The sequence below is a fragment of the Carcharodon carcharias genome, chromosome 1 (genome assembly GCF_017639515.1).
Source record: "Carcharodon carcharias isolate sCarCar2 chromosome 1, sCarCar2.pri, whole genome shotgun sequence".
Taxonomy (NCBI): domain Eukaryota; kingdom Metazoa; phylum Chordata; class Chondrichthyes; order Lamniformes; family Lamnidae; genus Carcharodon; species Carcharodon carcharias.
In genome coordinates, this window is record NC_054467.1 from 45709338 (window position 1) to 45727412 (window position 18075).

The 18075-nt window shown below is 43.8% G+C and overlaps 2 protein-coding genes across 6 annotated transcripts in view; one reads left to right on the forward strand and one right to left on the reverse strand.

Annotated features, from left to right (window-relative positions):
- idua (alpha-L-iduronidase) overlaps positions 1 to 18075 on the reverse strand; it is a 325106-nt gene that overhangs the window by 230163 nt on the left and 76868 nt on the right. The gene's annotated exons all lie outside the window — the stretch shown is intronic.
- LOC121283949 (sulfate transporter-like) overlaps positions 1 to 18075 on the forward strand; it is a 73155-nt gene that overhangs the window by 10684 nt on the left and 44396 nt on the right. Inside the window, exon 3 of the mRNA XM_041198765.1 lies at positions 527 to 700. Coding sequence (XP_041054699.1) covers positions 527 to 700 — 174 coding nt within the window. The remainder of the gene's footprint in view (positions 1 to 526; positions 701 to 18075) is intronic.

Genomic DNA, 18075 nt, shown 5'->3' on the forward strand with positions numbered 1-18075 from the left:
GCACATCCAGGTATATCAAAGATTAAAATGCTTGCCTAAAACTATGTCTGGTGGCCAGGCATTGGCTGTGACATTGAAAGCATAGTCAAGCACTGTTTCCATTGTCAGTAACATCGATGTTGCCTGTTTCAGCTCCCCTGCATCCATGGGAGTGGTCTGGTTGACCTGGGTTAGACTACATGGACCATTCTTAGGTACCATGTTTTGTCGATCGTAGATGCACATTCTAAATGGATGGATGTACATGAAGTCAAATCACCAACACTGAGCTCAACTATTGAAAAGCTATGTCACTATTTTAGCATACATGGCCTACCTGAAATAGTCATTTCTGCTAACGGTATAGTCTTTACCAGTACAGAGTTTCAGAGATTCATGAATCTGAATGGAATCAAACATATTAAAACAGCCCTTATCATCCCTCAACAAATGGTTTAGTTGAAAGGGCTGTGCAAAGCTTCAAGTCTGGTATGAATAGGTTATCAGAAAGTACTCTAGAAACTCAACTTTCCCGCTTTCTTCTCAGTTAACGTACAACGCCACATTTGACTACGGGTTCAACACCATCTCAATTATTGATGAAATGCCACCTAGATGCAAGGTTAACTCTGGCGTTTTCAAATTTAGAGTGGAAGCTAGAGAGAAATCAGAAAATCAAAAACTGAATCACGATATTCACAGCAAAGCTCGCACATTCAAAGTAGGTGACACAGTATTCGTGCAACATTTTGGAAGCAGACCTTGTTGGGTTCCTGGAACCATTGTCTCAGATACTGGTTCCTTATCCTTTCAAGTGCAAGTGGAAAATAGAATCATCCCTGAGCACGTGGACCATATTCATGATAGAGACATCCAACAACCAACTATTACGCCTGTGATTAATGTCAAACCATCAATTCCCGTGGTGACAGGTGGACCTAGAATAGACATGCCCGATGTCTCTGTAGAGTTGCCAGACCCAGAACTGCCACTTTCTAATGATGTGTCTCGTGCTGCAGTTTCTGATCATGTTGATCCTTTGGAAGAACCTCAAGTGGTAGAGCTATGTTGTTCTAGCCATATAAGGAGAGCAGCTCAGAGACTTAATCTTTAATCACCTGGGGCAGGATTTTCAGGTCGTTGGGCAGGCTCAAGAGTCGCTGGAAAACAGCCCAACAACCGACCGTTATTTCACACTGGCTGGCCAATTATTGGCCAATCAGCATGAAAGGCACGCTGAAAGGCTCAGCACTGCCAGGGTGGGGACGGGAGGAGAGCAAGCGAGACAGGGAGCTGAAGAATTTTGAAATCAAAAATGAAGATTTTGAAAATCGGAAAAAAATGTCACATGAATAGAAACATTATAAAAATTATGCCAAAACATTTTTATTTTCTTTAATTTAATGCCGGAAACCTCATCCCGCCCATGGATGAGATTTTCTCAAAAACGCAAAGGCTGGCTGGCCAATTGGACGGGCAGCGAAAAATAGCAGTTAATTAAGACTTTAATGGCCTTAATAGACCTCTTAATTGTTGGCAGGAATGCTGCCCACTCTCGCCCGCGCCTGCTGACGGAAATATCACATGCAATTTTAAGCCTTATCGGGTCGGGCGCACATCCGCTCATGGGATATAAAATCCTGCCCCTGAAGTTGTATATATGTATATGTTGTTGGATATTCAAATGCTCCCTGTAAATACAAACCGTAAAAATCTAAAGGGGGAGGAAATGTAGAAACTGAAGGTATAGCCTCTCCTGCTGTCTATAAGGGGGTCACGTGATGTTCTTGGAGGCTCCAACCAATGAGCCCTAAGCATGGGCAATCTGGAGGGTCAGGCTTGCTGACGACAGTCCTAATCAAGCGAGTAGCACCTGAAAAACTCTCTGTAATAAAGTTTATCTATTTCTTGTTGAAACCTCTCTGCTCCGTCAAGTTATTATAGTGAAATTGCCTGTGGTTTCCCCTTCCTCAGCTCATCTGTTGTTAAACCCCCCATCCATGCATTTGTTATTTCATCTAAACTCGACCATTACATGGCTCTCCTGGCCAGCCTCCCACCTTGCACTAAGCTCATTCAAAACTCTGTTGCCCACGTTTTAATTTGCACCAAATCCAGTTCATCCATTACCTCTGTTCTTATTGACCTTTACTGGCTCTCTGTTCAGCTATGGCTGAATTTTAAAATTCTTATCCATGTTTTCAGATCTGTCCATGACCTTGCTCTCCCTATCTCCGTAAGCTTGCCCAGCCGTAGAACGCTCCAAGTTGTCTGCATTCTTCCAATTCTGGCAGTTTGTACATCACTGATTTTCTTCACTCCACCACTGGTGGCGTGCCTTCAGCAGTCTAGGCACTTAGCACTGAAATTTCCTCCCTAAACCTTCCTGCTTCGCTACCACTCTCTCCTCCTTTAAAACACTCCTTAAAACCTACCTTATATTTATTTATGTGGTTTTAAATTTTGTTTGATAATTGCTCATGTGCAGTGTCTTGAGATATTTTACTACGTCAGAGGTATAAATCTTAATTGTTGTTGTAGCCAGCAAGACACTTAAGACCCTGACGTTTAAATTGCCTTGAAGTGATTCATCAGTAGGCTTTTCAAATAGCTCTCTCTCCTCTTCCCCCAGTTTGTGAGTTCTAAAGATGAATGGGGGAATCTTGAATAATGGACCTGGGGAAAGACAATGGCTCTTGTTGTATCATTTGTGAAATCCACAAACAATACACGTGTTATACACTAGCAGCATGTAGCTTTTCTTTTATATGTCAGTGCAAAGTCTACTTGTTTTAAATTATAGGCATTGAAAAATACTCAATTGACAACCCTTTCTGTAAAGAAAGAATGATGAAAAATCCTGAAACATGACACTCCTCCTATTACAAGTTCAGACTGCCCACCTCACAGCCACAACAAGAAGTTTCTGAGCCCTGACCTTGAATACTCTCCCTACACAGCCAAAAGCAATATTCAAGAAATCAGCTTAAAAACATGGGTGAGTTATTTTCTCAGCAGTATAAATTTAAAACTCTAAAAATCATGACCACCCCCCCAATGCTCCCACATTCCACAACCCATGTTCCAGTTTTCCTTGATCACACACCATCCCTACAATCCTAAACTTCCAAATAATAACATCCATAAACTCTCTCCTGACACTACGCTTATATACTGTTTGTTGAACTTCATCCTATCTACCTGCAACATGGGAAATCTTTACTAGCTTTCTCAGCATCCTGTGCTTAAAAATGGTAAAAGATAAAATTAACAAAGTTAGATTAACAGAATTGAAATTAAGGACCAGAGGGTTTGTTGCCTGCCACCCAAACAGTCAGCAGGGAATGCACCCTGCTGATTACAACAGCTCTACAGCCATTTTGGCTGGAGACAGTACTTCCGTCCAAGTGAGGGGCAAAAGCACTGCTTCAGAGAGCTGCTGGCCAATCCGAATGGCTGGCAGCGCTGTAGTCACAGCAATGCCAGTGCCAGCAGTGCCCAGGACTGGAGCTATAAGCAGTCCCCATTTTCAAAGTCTGGAGACCAGGACCAGGTTAAGTGGGGGATGGGGAGAAGGGGGGGCGGGGTTCTCACAGCAGGAAGGGGTAAGGCCCGAGGGGGTTGGGGAAAAAGATGGTGAATACTTTGATGGAGAGGCCGGGGGGAGGGAGCACCTGTGGCGGATAGACCTGGGAGGCAGTCAACCTATGTGAAAGGGGAGCCCTTGAGGGAGGCATACCCCTCATTCACGCCTGAGGCCCGAGCAGGGTGACCTATCGGGCTTCTTCCTGCCCCTAAACTTCTCCAACCAGCCTTAACATTGAGGCTGGGACAGGAAGCAGTCCTTAAGGTTTGCCACATACAGTCCTCAATAGGAGAGAGGGCTAGGCCTCATCCACCCCACGGAAAATTGCAGACAGATCAGGGACGAGCTGGAGCACAGCGAGAAGGCCACCTGGGGAATTTTAAAGCTCCCCTGTCTGCAAATCTGCTGTTAGGGAACCATAAAATTCTGCCCAGGGTGTGGCAATCCTGTTTTGATAAAGCTTGGAATTTGCCAAAATTGGAGCTGGAATGTTGGGTCTTTTTTTAAATTCTTTCATAGGATGTGAGCATTGCTGCCAAATCCAATGTTTGTTGTCCATCCCTCGTTGCACTTGAGAAGGTGGCAATGAATTTCCATCATGAATTGCTGCAGTCCATCTAGTGTAGGTAAACAGGGCTGGATTTTCATCTTTGAGACAGATCGATGAAGTTGGGAAATTTCCTGACTCAGCAGACCTGCATCAGTGGGTTGAGAGCCCAGACTCTCATAAATATTTTACTTTGCCTAGTTGACAGCTTTATGATGTTACGATAAGCTATTTTTTCTGTGATCTGTTTTGTTAATGGCTCAATTTTTTGCACATGGTAAAGAGGTGTCAAGTGCTCCTAGCCTCTGTCATTGATACCTTAAAGATCTGGTTCATTGACACTTTTAAAGAACATTATGAATTTGTGATTTTTAAGCAGTTTTGCATGTGCCATTGTTACTATAGAGTTCATTGGTTCTATACAGAGTATATACTAGGTGAATGAGTATAGAAGTGCCATGAGATGGCATGGAGGGGATGAGGAGCCTTTGGGAATGTGTGGGGGAGCATGAGTTAGCAGGGAGGGATACGAATAAGGCCTTTTAAACTAACCTTTCAAAGGGTTCCTGAATCCAGACTATGGTTCATGAGGGGCCATGAACTATGAGTCATGGAGAAGGTGGCCCAACCACCAAAATTGCAGGAAGACTAGGGGCTGCGTACCGTAGCCGGCCAATTTGGGAGGACAGGATGTGAGCTCATTATTTGCATCCTTATCTTGCACCACAAAAAGTTGGAGGCGCCATTAAACTCGGCAGGAATCCCAGAATCAGGTCCCATCCACCATTTTTAAATCCTTCCACCTCTTATTTGTGCTATCTTATCTATATAAAGAAGGAAACCCTAAAAACACAACACAAATACAGAAATAATGTTACTATGTGGCTGCATCACCTTAATAAAGGAGTTAATGAGAATTAAAAAGGAGCCCTTGAAAACCAAGAAGTAGCCCTTGAGAAAATCTCAAAGGAAGCCCTCTAAAAAATAAATTATCTTTTCGCCTGTGGACAGGCTTTGGGAAGTCAGGAGGTGAGTAAATTGCTACACAATTCCCAGCCTTTGACCTGCACTTGTGAGCCAAAGTATTTATATTGCTGGTCCAGTTAAGTTTCTGGTCAAACGTAACCCCCAGGGTGTTGTTTGTGATGAATGTCAAGGAGAGATGATTCAGTTCTCTCTTGCTGGAGGTGGTCACTGCTTGGCACTTGTGTGGTGCAAATGTTAATTGCCACTTATCAGTTCAAGTCTGAATGTTGCCCAGGGGCAGAACTTTCCCCCCGTTGGAAGGGGAAGTCTAAGAGTGGGCACGCAGAGGCGTGCCTCGGATCAGGGGCGTACCGCCAGTTTACATGGGCGAACCAATTAAAGCCCACCCAGCGTGACGTCCGCAAGGAAGTGCTATGCACTCCCTGTGCGGGCGGGGTAGGAGGTGGGGATTCCCTGAGCCAAGAGTGCACTCTTTGACACATGCGCACGAAAGACCGCACTCATTTCCCTGAGGCTAAGTGCAGCCTCAAGGGGATCGGCTCTACTGTAAAAAATCTGAAAAATAGAAAAAATAATTTCCCTGACATGTCCCCTCATGTGACATTGTCATATGAGTTGGTACATGTCCATAACTTTTACATACATTTAATTACATTTTTTAAAACCTACATGAAACCTCATCCCGCCCGTGGATGAGGTTTCATGCTTTTTATAATGCCCACCAGGACTCCTGGCCTGCCCACCAACCTTAAGGTTGGATGGGCAGGTCCATTAATTAGTTTACTGACTTTGTCAGTGACCTCAATTGGCCATTGACAGATCGGCAGGCGCACAGCTGATCTGCCTAACTGAAAATTTAAATGGGGCGGGGTGACGTCAGGAGTTCCACCCGACTTCATCCTGCGTCATTTTACACGTCGGCGAGCGCGCCCCCCCACCCCCACCCCCACTCGCCAACTGGGAAATTCTGGCCCAAGGTCTTGTTGCATGTGGACACTGACTACTTCAGTGACTGATGAGCCGTGAATAGTATTAAACACAGTGAAATCGTTAGTAAACATCCACACTTCTGGCCTTATGATGAAGGGAAGGTCATTGATGAAGCAGCTGAAGATGGTTGGACCTAGGACATGACCCTGAGTTACTTCTGCAGGGATACCATGGGGCTAAGATGATTGGCTTCCAACAATCACAATCATCTTCCTTTGTGCTAGTTATGCCTTCAACCAGTAGATGGGGATTTTTGTGGAGCCTCCTGCTCTGGTTAGTTCATGATTGGAAGTGACAGGGCTGAAGAGTTTTGATCTGGTTGGGGTATTGCTTAGGTCTGTCTATCACATGCTATTTTCACTGTTCAACATGCAATATAGTCCTATATTGCAGCTTCACCAGGTTGGCATCTCATTTTTAGGTATGCATGACGTTGCTCCTGGCATGCTGTTGTGCACTCCCCATTGAACCAGGCTTGATTCCCTGGCTTGATGGTAATGGTAGAGTGAGGCATATGCCAGCCATGAGGTTACAGATTGTGGCTGAATACAATTCTTCTACCAATTATGGCCCACAATATGTCATGGATGCCCAATTTTGGGCTGCTAGATCTGTTCTGAGTCTCTCCCATTTAACTCAGTGGTAGTGCCACACAACATGATGACAGATGTCCTCAGTATGAAGACGGGCAACACTAAAGATGGAGAATTTGTACAGAGGGATAAATTTTAAATTTCAGGGGACCAACTGACTCTCCGTTCAGTCCTGCAGTCTTGCTATGTAGGAGCAGACTAAAACGGTGGTTGTTGGTTGGGGGTGTTTTGTTGTGTGTCTCTGTAAATAAAGCTTGTAAGTGCATAAACACTAAGCTCCCGTTCTATTCTTCACTGCCTATCTACCAGAGTGGACGTAACACTAGAATCCTAGTTACCACAGTGGTTTAAATGTCAGAAAGCGAGTTTAAATTGTCAGGGGATGGTTACCCTCTGATATTTTCAGAGTTTGAACTGCATCCCCAGTAGAGGAATGAGGCTGATATGTGGACACAGGTTATCTACCAAAGAGAAAACAAGGATATCCTTGACATTGTGCATTCCTGCAAGAAGTAAAATCAAGTAAGGTAAGGCATTTTCTGAGATGGATGCCAGTTGGATATTGATGAAGGTTTGAACTTCTTAATAGAATTTCTGGATAAAATCTGCAAGAAAGGTGATCTGTTAAATGCCTAAGAGCCTGGTCAGAATTTGATAGATTTTGGAAAAGAGAAAGCTGTTCCATGGAAGAACATATCAGGGACTTTAGCAAATTGTATGAAGGGTTTCAGTTTGGAGATCCCTGGATCAGTGATCTCATTTAAATCATTAGATTGTGCTAAGGTATTTCACAGAATCACAGAATTGTTATGTATAGAAGGAGGCCATTTGGCCTATCATGTCTGCGCCAGCTCTCTGAACATTTTAACATAGTGCCAATCTCCTGTCTTTCCCCCATAACCCTGCACATCGTTTCTATTTAAATAATCATCCCATGCCCTCTTGAATGCCTCAATTGAACCTGCCTCCACCACACTTCCAGGCAGTGCATTCCAAACCCTAACTACTCGCTTTCTCTCACCTCACATTTGCTTGTATTTAAAACACTTTAAAACTGTGCCCTCTGGTTCTCGATCTGTATACGAGCAGGAACAGTTTCTCCCTATCTACTCTGTCCAAACCCCTACGGATTTTGAAACTTCTATCAGGTCTCCTCTTAGCCTTCTCCTCTCCAAGGAGAACAGTCCCAACTTCTCCAATCTTTCCTCATAACTGAAGTGTCTCATCCCTGGAACCATTCTCTTAAACCTCTTATGCATTCTCTGCAATGCGTTCACATCTTTCCTAAAGTGGGATGCCCAGAACTGTACACAATACTCCAGTGTCTTATATAAGCTCAACATAACCTCCCTAATCTTGTACTCTGTGCCCGTATTAATGAAGCCTAGAATACTGTATGCTTTAGTAACAGCTCTCTCTACCTGTCCTCCACCTTTAATGACCTATGTACAAATGCACCCAGGTCTCTCTGCTCCTGCACATCCTTTGGAATAGTATCCTTTATTTTATACTGTCTCTCCATGTTCTTTGTACTGAAGTGTATCACCTCACACTTTTCTGCATTGAACCTCACCTGCCACCTATCTGCCCACTCCACCAATATGTCAATGTCCTTTTGAAGTTCTACACTGGTCTCCTCACACTTTACAATTCTCCCAAGTTTTGTGTTGTCCGCAAACTTTGAAATTGTCCCCTGCACGCCAAGATCTAGATCATTTATATAAATCAGGAAAAGCAAGGGTCCCAATACCGACCCCTGGGGAACTCCACTACAAACCTTCCAGCCCGAAAAATACCCATTAACCATTACTCTGTTTTGTATCCCTCAGCCAATTTTGTATCCACATTGCTACTGTCCCTTTTAATCCATGACCTATAATTTTCCTCACAAGTCTGTTGTGTGGCATTGTACCAAACGCCTTTATACCAATTTATACCAAATTTTAGCAGTGTGGTTGCACCATTGACTGAACTATTAAAAAAGAACAAGAAGTTTCAGTGCACACAGGAGCGTCAGAAGGCACTTGACTGTTTAAAAACTGTATGGACTACAACACCAGTTCTGGCAGTACCTAATTATGCCAAGCAGTTTAAGTTGGCAGGTGATGCAAGTAATGTAAGCAATGGTTGCAAGAAGATGAAACTGCAATTGAGAAACCAATAGGGTATTTTTCACAAAAGCTGAATGTACAACAGAGAATATATTCAACCATTGAAAAAGAGGCTCTGGGTCTGGTGTTAGCATTGCAGCATTTCAAGGTTTATGTTGCAAGTAATTCACCAAAAACAATTATTTATACAGGCCACAATCCTTTAAAATTTCTGGACAAATTTCAAGACCTAAGTGCAAGGCTGCTCAGATGGAGCTTATCACTGCAACTGCAATAATTTAAAGATTATACATGTGCCTGGATGAGAAAATCTACTTGCAGACGCATTGTCCAGAGTTTAAAGCTCAAAAGGAAATTGGTCATTTAAAACCTGGACATAGGACTGAAATGACCTCTGTTGATACAAGGGATTTGTGTATATATGTATATATATATTAAGTTAATGCATGTGCCTGGTAATGTAATAGTTTGGGTATATATATAAGTATAGTAAGTAGTGTAAGATGGGTTGAGAAAATTAAGTCATCTTTTAAAATTATGACAGTTTATTTTTCCATGAGAATGGAGGTGTTACGGTAGTATAATAATTTTCATAATATTATTCTGGTTTATTGTCAAGTAGGTTTACGGGTGTGAGTGTAGATGGTTCGGTCTGTGTGATTTAATTACATTTGGAGGTAGGGAGATTGCAGGCTTGAAATGATCAAAAGAAGTTACATGTAGAAATGTACTTGAAATGCTAATGAATGGGGTCTTTAACATGAAAAGTGTGAAGGGAATTTACATTTTTAGACAAGTGAAGAGGTTGTTTGAATTTCAAAGGGATGACAGGATGTTTACAACTAGCCAGATAAGCAAGGTTAAGCAATATGTTTATTTTCCCAAAGGTTACTGACAATATTGGCAACATGAAAGATTTTTATATTATGGGAAAGGTAAAGTTGGTAAGACATATGGAACAATGGAATTTACATATTAAAGAGAGAGAAACATATATAAAGGAGAATGAAAGGCTATGTTGCGTGGCCTTGTATGATCTAACAGATGTGTGTGAAACAGCCTTTGAGAAGCCTCCAGCCATCTGTACATAAGTCTGCTGTATCCAGTAACTAAAGTTGGAGACAAGTTTTTGGAATTCCACTATCAATGGGTACTGTGGTAACTTGCTGGCTTGTTTTTTTAAATTTAAAATCAATTTTGGACTGTTACCTTAAAGGTGGGCGGGGGGGCTGAATTTTACACCTCACGGGCGGGCGCGCACCCGACCTGATTGGGTGTAAAATAGCACAAGAAGACATCAGGCAAGCATCCTGACATCATCCCGCACGCATGCCATCTTCAGGTCGGCAGGCACACGTGGGTATCAGAGCCGTGCCCGCCATCAATTAAAAGGCCACTTGAGGCCATTAAAAAGCCATTTGATCCAGATTTTACGTTACCCGTGTGATTTTACATTCTTTGCACAGGCAAAACGGGCAGATGGGCAGCGCACATTTTGCAAAACCACATCCAAGGGCAGTATAAAAAGGGTGAGCAGCATTGACATTGAAAGTGGTGAGGAATTTAGGAGATAGCTTGCTGCTGGTTGTTTATTTGAACTTGACAGCTTCATCTGAGTTCTGAGCTTCATTCTTAGCAGTTCTAAGCTTCCTTTCAGGACTCATTGGTGTCTCTAAAGCCCCCAGAGGATTTTGACCGTGTGGACCCTTCCAGGTATCAGACAATCTTTTGTTACGCTGATAATGGGGATTGTGGTCTCTGCTGGAAGCACCTCATCTGAGGAGGAAGAGAAGGCCAGAAGGTTCAGGAGGCCAGGTGTCCCAATGCAGCTTCCAGGTGAGCGACCTGTGGGAGGAGAGGCACAGGCACAAGGGGCGCAGGTACTTCAAGGCGGAAGGGGCCTCAGAGGATGCAACTATCCTGCTGCCAGGGTTTACAGGCAGCAATGCAGCAACCTCAATATGTCCAAAGTGCAATGCCGAAAGAGGCTCTGCCTCTCCAGGGAGACTGTGGCCTTCAGTTGTGAGATGATTGGGCCCTAGATGACCTGCAACTGTGTGGGTGGAAACCCCATGCCAGTGGCTCTGTAGGTCAAAATGGACCTCAACTTTTATGCTTCTGGCTATTTCGAGGGGTCAGTGGGGAATCTTTGTGGAGTGTTCCAATCAGCTGTCCAAGTTGCATCAAGCTGGTGACAGAAACTCTGCTCAGGCGGGTAATGACATTTATTCATTTCATACGGACGAGGCCAGCCGGGCTGAGCGAGCCAGAGGTTTGCAGCGATTGCTGGGTTCCCCCACATTCAGGGTGCAATTGACTGCACACATGTGGCAACTAATGCGCCAGCGGGTCAGCTGGGTGCCTTCGTCAACAGGAAGGGATTCCATTCGAACGTCCAGATAGCATGTGACCACAGGACGCAGATTCTGCAAATTTGTGCAAGGTACCCTGGCAGCTCCCATGACGCTTATATCCTGAAACTCTCACAGGTGCCAAGGATATTCAGCGCTCCAGCCCAACTGGATGGATGGCTACTGGGTGACAAGGGCTATCCATTGAAAAGGTGGCTCTCTGACACCCAAGAACAGAGGCAGAGCAGCGTTATAATAGGAATCATGCATTGACAAGGGCGGTGATAGAGAGGACCATAGTTCTTCTGAAGATGCGCTTCCGATGCCTGGATCGTTCAGGGGGAGCACTACAATACCCCCCAGAGTGGGTACCACTGACAATGGTTGCATGCTGTGTTCTCCACAATCTGGCACCGGCAAGGGGGGGACCCATTGGATGAAGAGGATCTTGACGCAGCTCCACAGGCCACAGAGAATGAATCCAGTAGTGGGTCAGAAGAGGACCACGGTGAGCAGCACGTTGAGGGCGTGGAGGCAGACCTCTGTATACTTCAGGGAGGCAGGGACACCAGGAGTGCCTTGATCTAATGCTCCTTCAGCTAGGCTGCCAAAGATCTGCTTTCACCTCATGGCAGGGCTGCCACCTCCATCCAGGATGTCTGAAATGACCCTTTCATTTGAACCCAAAATCCACTCAGTGCCTGTGCAATAAAGTTTAGAGCCACTCACATCCAGCCTTACATACTGGCATAACCTGCACCAAAGATGAAGCATACTCAAGCCATTACGACAAAAACAAAATTCACGTAACTTTCACAACCAAAACAAATTAACATTGACATTGCTGGTGTTCATTTACACACCAGTAACAATAAACAAAACATTACAGAACAGAAGATCACCCATGGCCAGTCCCTCTTACGCTCATAGTGTGTTAAAGTTATGTCTACGAGTGCTATGTCTTGGTGCTCCCCTGGCACTGGCAGCAGCATTGGAGGCAGCCTGCTGCCTTGTTGGCCTTGATGTCCTTGGTGGTTGTTCTCTGGCCACTGGAGCTTCTCCTGGCCTCGCCTGGGAGGGAGCAGCCAGTGCCATGGCTGGCATTTCCCCAGTCATTGCAGCCTCATCAGATACCACGGTCACTAGCCGAGATGCGAAGGAGCTGCTGCCATCATCCAGAGCGCCCTAAGAATTGCCCGCAGAAATGACAAGCAGCACGTGCGCTAGCGTGAGATCGTTCTGGACCTCCCTGCTCGCCATTGATGAATGGGCACTTAGCTGGGATACTGGGTGCCTCATCCATCTTCCACACTGGCACTGACCACCTGAGGCCATTGCCTGTGTGAGGGCTTGCAGGTCCAAGAGCAACCCAGGAACCCCTGATTCTGTCCCTGGAGCTGCCTCTGTATGAGAGTCGCCAGTCTCTCAATGGAGGAGGCGGTGTGCTCAGCATGAGGACCTGGCAGAGATCGATGAGGGTATGAGTGCCAGGCCTCTGTTGTGGAGGAGTCCATGCAGAGCATAAGCACTGCATGGACTCCTCCACAACAGAGGCCAGGCACGCATACCCTCATGGATCTCTGCCAGATCCTCCCGCACATCCCGCTGGACATCCAGCATCTGACGGGTCTAATAGGCGACTCCAGAGACTCATCATCTGCCTTCGACTCAGCATCATCCTGGTCTCCAGCAGTCCTTCGACTGCAGGAACCCTGGGCACTCTCTGCCTCTGCCTACACTTCAGGCGAGTGTGAAGTGCCCCCACCGCTGTGCACTGACATTCACGCTGAAGATCTAATACCCAAGGTGCTGGTATCTGTGCTGGTGCCTGGTTCAGAGAGCAGATGTGACGCAGGTGCAGCTGGAGACATATCAAGGCACTCACAAGATCACCAATACCAGGGGAAAACAAAAATTTAAACTATATATGAAGAGAGGGCTGATTGGTTGGCAAATGGACTCTGAGTGGTAGGAGCAGTGCCCTGAGGAATGAGTCCCAGAATGGCTGTCACTTATTCTATTTAGCTGAAACAGGTGCAATATGTGTACATGTTCTTTCTGTCTGCAATGTACACATATTGCAACAGTTTCAGCTAAACAAAATAAATGACAGCCATTTGTTGATTCATTCATCAGGGCAATGCCTTGACCAATTAAGGTCAAGCTACCTGGTTTAAATTTCAAACAATGGTGGGCAGCTAACTGTCGGTGGTGCATTCTCCATAGCAACCCCTCTATCAATCAGAGTCCACGTATCAACCAATCAGCACTCTCTTTACATATAGTATTACTTGTTCTTTTTCCCTGATGTTGGTATTCTTGCAAGTGTCCTGATGAGTGCAAGATGAAAAGCTTTGACATATTCCTTTTTTTCAGCAATACTTGAGAAAATAGTAGTTCCAGTGGGGACAAAGGCGTTAAAGGTACTGGAAAGAGTGTGAGTTAGCAAACTGGTAGTTACAGAAATGAGTCAGACTAATGGCCGGTCCACGTAAAAGTACCTTTTCTTACAGGAACAATGCAAAAACAATTTGAGACTGCTACACACTTGCAACTGGAAACATCAATTGTGAAATACTATGATCTGCTGAACGTAAGGCAAAATGATATTCCAATCACAGTTAAGTATCACTCTGGACAGATAGCAGTGGAAGAAATGAGTTGTTATAAAGTATAACTGGCTCTAGTTAATCAACTAACAACTAAGATACAGATAACCCACAGCTCAAGTCATGCTGCATCTTACCTGAATTCCTTAAATTTGCAGAAACTGCTCTACATCTATAAAACATTAAAGGGACAAGACACCAATCTTCCAATATAATTTAATTAAATAAATTGTGTGTTTTTACCTGGGATTTTTCCCAGCAATTTAAAGTCATAAAAGTATTGGCACAGAGTAAGACTTTCGTTCAAGTCATTTGGTGAATAATTTCAATTTATGCGCTCCACTGATAAAACCAACCCCAAGTAATTAACCTATTACATAAGTAATCAAATAAAAAAGGAGTGGCTGGCTGCTACTTGGACATGTATCACATTACATTTAGCCACTCGAAGGTTTATGGACTAATTGCAACTTTACTTGCTACTATACTTATTCTATAAATAAAAGTAGAAAGCAATTCTAAACTCACAATCTTCCATTCTGAAGTGGCCGAAAACTACCAAACATTGGTAAGTGGATATTAATGATATTTTCATTAAAAGACATGTTGTTGCAATAAAAAATGTGATAATTTTATGATCGAGTTAGTAGCTTGAAACCGCATGAAGATTTTGAGCTATCATCATGGCAGTGACAGATAGTTTGAGTACATACCTTAAGGATATTTCAGGTAGTTTAAATGAACTGCATAAGTTTCATGCAACTAATGTGGAGATGTGAGGAAAGCTAATGACCAGAGGTTAGGAATATTTGACAGCATTGATAAGAATTTATTTTTCTTTTCATTAATGTGCATAATCAGTACAATACAATTGTAAACGAAGCACATATTTTTTCGTTAATGCTGGGTCCTGTTAGTAAAAGTGTGTCCAAGCAGGGAAGTGGTTTGTACATGACACTAAAATGTTGTAATATATAGCCATAACTGTGGCATACAAAGTTACAGAGATATGTTAAGCTTTAGAATCTTCTGAGTGCTGTGTTTAATTTTGGTTATTGTTCTTCAAAAAGGATATACATGCATCTTAGAGGAGACAAGCAGCAGGAATGTTCTCAAATTTAAAGAAGATCATCAATCAGAAAAGATTAGGGAAGCTCAAGCTCGACAATCCACAATAGTGATGATTGAGGGAGAATCTCAGTGAGATATATAAATGTTAAAAACTGTCTTAGAACTCAGTGTTACTTTAAGGTATATTAGGATAGTAAGAATGAGGGGCATAAATTTAAATTAGTAACAAGAACATTTTAAAGCACATGTAAAAAATTGCTTTTACTCAATAGATGATAAAGGCTTGAAATAATATTTTACATAAGGAAGTAGCGACAAAGACATTAAGAGCTAAATTGTAATGCATGGTATACAATTGAGAGATAAGATATAGAGACGGCAAGTATCAGTGAGCTGAATGGACTTTCCTTTACCAACATAAATCATATAGATTGTTTTCAATGATCATTCAGATGGTAGTAAAAAGGCACAAAATTAACATACAACATCACAAAAAATTAAGGAAAACAAAATAAAAGGCTTCTATACAGTGTTGTTACAATGTTTCTTGGAGGGGATTCACCACAAATTTACAAGAATTATATTAAGGTTTAAACAGTTACAATTATGAGGACTGGTCGCATAAATTTGATTTGCATTGCCTTGAGTTTATAAAATTGGGGGCAGATATAATTGTGGCGTTTAAAATATTAAAAGAAGTCGCTGGACAGATAAAGAGGAACTATTTCCTATGGTCAGGGAATCTAGAACATAATAAGGCATTTAGTAGTGAAATCAGGAAGCACTTTTTCCACACAAAAAGGCTAGTGGAAATCTGGAACTCTCTTCCCCAAAAGGCTGTGGAGGCTGGATCAATTGAAACTTTAAAGATCGAGATCAATAGATTTTTATGTGCTAGGGATATCAAGAGATATGGATCAAAGGTGAGTAAATGAATTTCAGGTACAGACCAACCATGATCAAGGGCAAAACATACTTGAGTGGCTGAAAGATCTATTCTTATGTGAAAACAGTTTCCAGAATTATTTTATTTTGAACATGTAAAGCTATCCTTCCCTCTATTATTTTTATACTCCATGAACGTTCTAGATCCTTGTAAATTGAATACACATCCACTGTTGAGGTGAGCCATGTTTCATAAGAACATAGGGATTGCTGGACAGAAAGTGACCAGGGTCCATCTAGTTCACCTTCTACCATTCTATATGTTGCAAAATAAAACAATGATGGGTTTGCAATCAATTTCAATCAGTTAGTTTCGAACAGCTCCAAAAATAACACAAGAAGAATGCCAGTGATAGATAGATAGGTCAAAAATCATCTTTTTCCTCCCAAGCATGCTACACTTAACGCAGGCCAAATCTCAAATTACTCATTTACTGTATCCCAAAATATTTTTTTCTGAGCTAAATAAAATCTGCATTTGAACTAATCAAAACTAACTAATTCCACCATCTCCCTAGGGAGCATGTTTGATAGAGTGACCATTCCCTCACTGAAGTACAGGCCACCATAAGCGGGAAAGAGTCAGAGGCTTGAAGGAGGGCTAATGGTGACCATTCATTATTATATTTTTGGTTTCTAGATGTAGGGATTCCGTTATTTTGTCTACCACTAATTTTGAGCTTAGTGATCCACAGCGGGTTGTACATGCACACTTCTTAAAAGTAGGTATAAAGTTAGCTATTTGCCAGTCTTCTGGCAGTACACCTTTCTCCAATGAATTATTTAAAATATGCAGTAATGCCTCTGCTACCTCTACCCTGGATTCTTTTAATATGCACAGATGTAATTCATCTGAACAAGGGTTTGATCCTTTAAGTTGTAATAGTTGATTTAATTTTTCACCTATTTTTATTTAAAGTGCAGTTATCTCATTTCTAATCCTATAACCTGGTCTCATGTCTACCTGTCCCATTTCCTTGGTAAAAATTGAAGCAAAGTAATTTTTAATATTTCTGCTATTTCTCTATCGGTGCCTGTGATATTATCCTGTCCATCATGAAGTGGCGCTAATCGCTTCTTGAGTTTCCTTTTTTATTTATGGGCCTGCAAGATATTTTATGGGGAGAATTTTCCCCCATGTCGGCGAGCCAAGTGGGAGCGGACAGGTGGAGACCCGATCGCCACCCGCGATTGGGTCCACACCGCCATTTTACACAGGCAAGCCAATTAAGGCCTGCCCAGTGTAATACGCGACTCCCGAGGATAGTGGGAGTAGGCGGGCGGTGGCGGGAGTGCAATGACCGCCGGGTCCAATGGCGACCCGGCGGCCTGTTTAAATGAAGCACTGGCAGCCTTGGAAAGGCTGATCATAATGGCAAATAGAGGGCTTCTGGAGAGCAGGCCAGTCTGGAAGGTAGGCCAACGGAGCAGTGTGCTCCTCAGTGTTCGGATGAGTGCCTAGCTGCCCTCCTGGAGGAGGTGGCAGCACGGCGGGAGATCCTGCTTCTGAGGGACGGGAGGCGGAGGCGCCTCCACATGGCCAAATGTGCGTGGGAGGAGGTGGCCAAGACAGTGAGCTCCCAGGATGCGGTGCAACGCACGTGGGTACAGTGCCACAAGAGATTTAACAACCTCCTGCACTCAGGAAGGGTGAGTACCATGTTGTCAGAGGTTGCTTAATGCAGCCGGCAGCCTTTCCCCCCAACGTGCCTCCCCGTGTGAGTGTGCGGCAGCTGCGGTGGGATGAAGCACTGGAGCCCTGCAATGTCCCACTCTGGTTGGGGTGGCAGGGATGCGTTGGGAAACCAGGTACAGGCTGGACCAATCAATGCTCTTCTCTACTTTACAGGAGAAGACTGCACACAATGCCGCTGAGTGGATGCGAACTGGCGGAGGCCAGGCCCAGTTGGCCATCGTGTCTCAATTCGAGCAGCAGGCCGTGGATCTGGAGGGGTGCCATGCGCCCAGGTCCACTGGTGGTGGTAAGACTGGGGTGCCACGGGTGGGTATGTTTGCCGAGCACTGAGGTCACCATGTGTGTCCCACAACTATGGCACTGCTGAATGCTCAGTGATTGAAGTTTGCAACATGGGTTAACCATTGATAATGGAAGGATGAGCACATAATGATCCGGGGGACAGACATTGACATTGTCTCCACTTTAACTAATCAAATGTCCTTGTTCATTTTTTCAGCATCACCAGAGCAGGGCTGGGAGGAGGCAGAGGAGCCACCTCTCACATCTGAGGGTCCTGAACACTTTGACTCACCGGCGTCACACCATCTCTGCCAGGGAGGCACCAGCA